The 3,712-nt window shown below is 50.4% G+C and overlaps 1 protein-coding gene across 1 annotated transcript in view; it reads left to right on the plus strand.

Annotated features, from left to right (window-relative positions):
- Positions 1-3,712, plus strand: part of LOC113216314 (uncharacterized) — a 79,577-nt gene that overhangs the window by 71,160 nt on the left and 4,705 nt on the right. The window contains exons 4-5 of the mRNA XM_052274153.1: positions 2,776-3,001; positions 3,122-3,352. Of these exons, the coding sequence (XP_052130113.1) occupies positions 2,776-3,001; positions 3,122-3,352 (457 nt within the window). The remainder of the gene's footprint in view (positions 1-2,775; positions 3,002-3,121; positions 3,353-3,712) is intronic.

A 3,712-nucleotide genomic window follows, 5' to 3' on the forward strand; every position in this document is an offset into this window, starting at 1 on the left:
GTGAAACAAATGCAGTTGCCAGTACATTGTGTCGGTGCTTGTGAGGGAGGGGAGGAGGGGAAGGGGGCTCCATGGGCCTAGGAGCGCAAGGATGTACCGTGCAGAGGTTCGCAAGAAATGTAATATCTCGAGAACGACAAAAAAAACTTTTTATCGACGGTCGTTCCATTTAGGGGACAGTTTTAGCTACATTTTGAGCCATAGTACGCCTTATTCCATTAACTATCACATTTTTAAAACTTGTAGTCAAAGCTTCAACTTTTAATTACTTTTTCCGACTTTGTCCAAGACAGTTTTTTTAAAAACACTTTTTCTTTCTTTATTCATCCTCGAGTCGTTTTTTCTCGAAATTTTAAGGGGGGCCAGTAAAGTCCAAACGATTGCCGAAAAAATTCGTAAAAACGGCCCCGGCCCTGTACGGCAAACGGTCCGACATATGTATCGAAAAAAAAAAAAAAACCCTGTGGCATATGTTTTTTTAAAAGTAGGACCCCCAACTGACAAGTGTTCCACATTTTTCGTGGAGGTAGATGGTCTATCATTTGCTGCGTTGGTAAAATATTGCTCATATTTCTACTTGTGCCAAGTATTGTTTTGGCATAGAAAACGTACTTTACGTTCACCCTATCGCCGATCCGGCTCCATACAGACATGATACGCTTACCAGCGATGAATTGACACACAATTTAACCAACGAGAGGCTCACGACTTCGATATGCCAAAATAAAACTGCACAAACGGGCCAAAAGACAAATTTTTCACCTTTTTTAAATAGTAGGGTCAGGAAGGACTTAACTTAAAAAAATTAAAAAAATATTTTTGAAAATGTCATCTAAAAAGGCAACCAGACCGCACTATTAAAACTTCGAGATCGAAAAAAGTGCATCGAAGACTCACCCTAGGGCAGGGCCCGGGCTACTCGGGGCAGCTCTACAATTCAGATTCGCAATCAGATGTGTACACGGATTGTAGAAGTAGATAAGGGAAAGGGGTAGGAGGAAGGCCCCTGTGATTAAAATTAATCGTTCTTTGCAAATCAATATTAATTTTGCTGGAAATCCGGGGCTTGCGAGGTCAAGTGTTTAAACACAAACGCACGCGGCGTCAACATGTTTAACTAAGATTTTGCAGAAACATCAGGGGGTCAAGCCTGAGCGGCCGCAATTTCTTTGTTAGCATTGTGATATCATGACTGTCCTTCATGTCTTTCCGTAGCATTAAGTTCGGTTGCAACTCACATTATTTGAAAAGGGGTAGTAAATCTGCGAAAAATATTTTCTGCAGGGGCGAGGGGCGTGGCGAGTGTTTTTTGGCGCGCCTTACTGAGAGGGTGGTCGGTGGTGTGCTAGTACGGTGGTTGGTAACGGCAGGCACAGGAGCACACCCTCCTCTCTCTCTTCTTTTTTTTTTATTCGTAAATTTGATGTTGGCCGGCGGCCACACTCTTGCCAGCTTTAATAAAAGATCGGTGAGCCCGCTGGCCGAGACGGCAGGCATGCAGGGATGATGGGGTGTTTGGCGTGGGCGGGTAGGTAGAAATTTCATCCGAATTGGTGGTAGTTTTCGGCGTTCCACGAGGGCGCGCCTTAGGCGTTTGGTAGGAGGACGGCTAAGTCGCCTGCACCCGAAAATTACTTGTCTTCGTCGTTTGGTCGTTTGGTGGGAGGACGCGTTCCCTCATAGCATATCTTGGGAAAAATTCATTTGCATTGACCACAAAGACTTGCCCAAACGGCGCCGGAGCAACTGGCCGGGGTGTGGTGCTGCTACGCATCTTGGGCCTACCACAGCCACTCTGCTGTGCCAACCCAGCCCCCCCCCCCCCCCCGATAAAACGAAAGGGGTCTATGGGCAAATAGATCTTGCAAGTCTATATGGGTAACGCCATGCATTTTATTCAAGGTGCTATAAGAGAACGCCAAGGCTTGCTCTGGTGGAACGCCCCCTCATGCGTCCCCTCACGAAACGACAAAATGACAAGTAATTTTTGGGTGCAAGCGTCTGAGGCGGTCTCTCACAGAACACCTTAGGTTTCACAGTGTTTACCCATCCACTTTTCATCCAAACCTCTCTTTCGCGGGTGGCATCGCGTCGGGGCCGCAGCCATGAGGCCCACAGTTGTGCAGCCGCCGTCGGCGGCAGATGACAGCAGTGTGGCACTAACGAGCGGAATCAAATTAATTCCCCAATTAGGTCACGAGCTCCTGAGCACGCGGTGGAGGGGGTGGTGGGCGTGGCGGGGCGCTGGCGCGCGATTTTCTTTGATCTCGCGTCCCGCTCGCGGTGACTAACGCGGGTGGGTTCTACGCTCTAACAGGGTATACTCCTCGCGGCTCGGCTTAACCGGAAGAAGAAGAAGAAGAACAGAGAAACGGGGAGTCCGGACACGTCCACGAAACGCCGTTTTATCCTGGTGTGGTACAGGAGCAGTCGACTTGCAATAGCGGCGGTATGCTGACGTTTTCCATATCCCGCGCCACAGATGAAACGAGCCGCGATCCCTATCCACAGAGGAGCTCGTCAAGGAACGTCTCGGCGCTGCTTTAGTCGCGGGGATGGCCCATGGAAAGGACGTCCTTTATTTTACTCCCATTCATTCATGCGGCAAATGACTGGAGCTGGGCGCCTGCGGGACGCAGGGTAGGCCAGCCCGCGGCGCACTCATGCAATGCAGGCGAGACGCTGCCTAACTGTCAGGCGCTCTGAGAGCCCGCCCAACCCAGAGGCTGGACTTGGCAGTTTTTCGTAAACGGCTTGTTTTCCTCTTTTGCGCAGCGTGTGGCTGATCAAGGCGCTGTACCGCGCCAATCGGCGGAAGGCGCAGCTGCGGGGGTACAGCGCCGTGGCGGTGCTCAGCGTGCAGAACGGCAGCTGCGGCGGGCAGCAGGTGCAGCAGATGCAGCAGCTGCGCCGGCCCACGCGCGCCGAGCGTCGCACGGACCGCACCACGAAGATGCTCCTCGCCATCCTGTTGCTCTTCCTCATTACCGAGTTCCCACAGGTAAACTAGATCCAACAACCGTCTTTTTCTTTTCTCTTTTATACTTCATTTTTTCTGATTTTTTAAGTATGTATAGATGATTTCATCAGGAAGCACTTTTTTCTCTTCGTTCTTTTGCAGGGTATCCTAGGCCTGCTGAGCGGCATCCTGGGCCACAGCTTCTTCAGCAGCTGCTACCACCTGTTCGGCGAGGTCATGGACATCCTGGCGCTGCTCAACGGCGCCATCAACTTCATCCTATACTGTGCCATGAGCCGGCAGTTCCGCACGACGTTCGGCCAGCTGTTCAAGCCGCGGGGCCTCATGGCCAAGCTGCACGCTGTGCACGGGCCCAACACCTCGCAAACCGAGGTAGGCTCATTAGTGTACCCCACGAGTTGTCCTTACCTTAAATTCGTGTGTTTTATTTCTCCCTTTTTTTTGAAAAAGCTGTTGTCTTGTTTTCCTCTTTTGGATTTTCTCTCGATTTTTTGGAGGTTGCACATTGATGTTTTTGTGAAGTAGCCCTCGGTTGCCTTTCACCCCCTTTTTAGAAAATTTTCACAAAACACTTTTCGTTTCTTAAATCATGTTTTATTTGTAAGTTGTCACACACCGCTTGCTTTAACAGTGTATGTGCACCACCTGCCCCTCCCACACCCCAGTGCACAATCTCGCCGCGTCTCGTTCCGCGCTCTCGACCTATTCACCCCCTCCACGTCCCTCACCCCC

This window comes from Frankliniella occidentalis, unplaced genomic scaffold, assembly GCF_000697945.3.
Source record: "Frankliniella occidentalis isolate FOCC.00 unplaced genomic scaffold, Focc_3.1 Scaffold342, whole genome shotgun sequence".
NCBI lineage: Eukaryota > Metazoa > Arthropoda > Insecta > Thysanoptera > Thripidae > Frankliniella > Frankliniella occidentalis.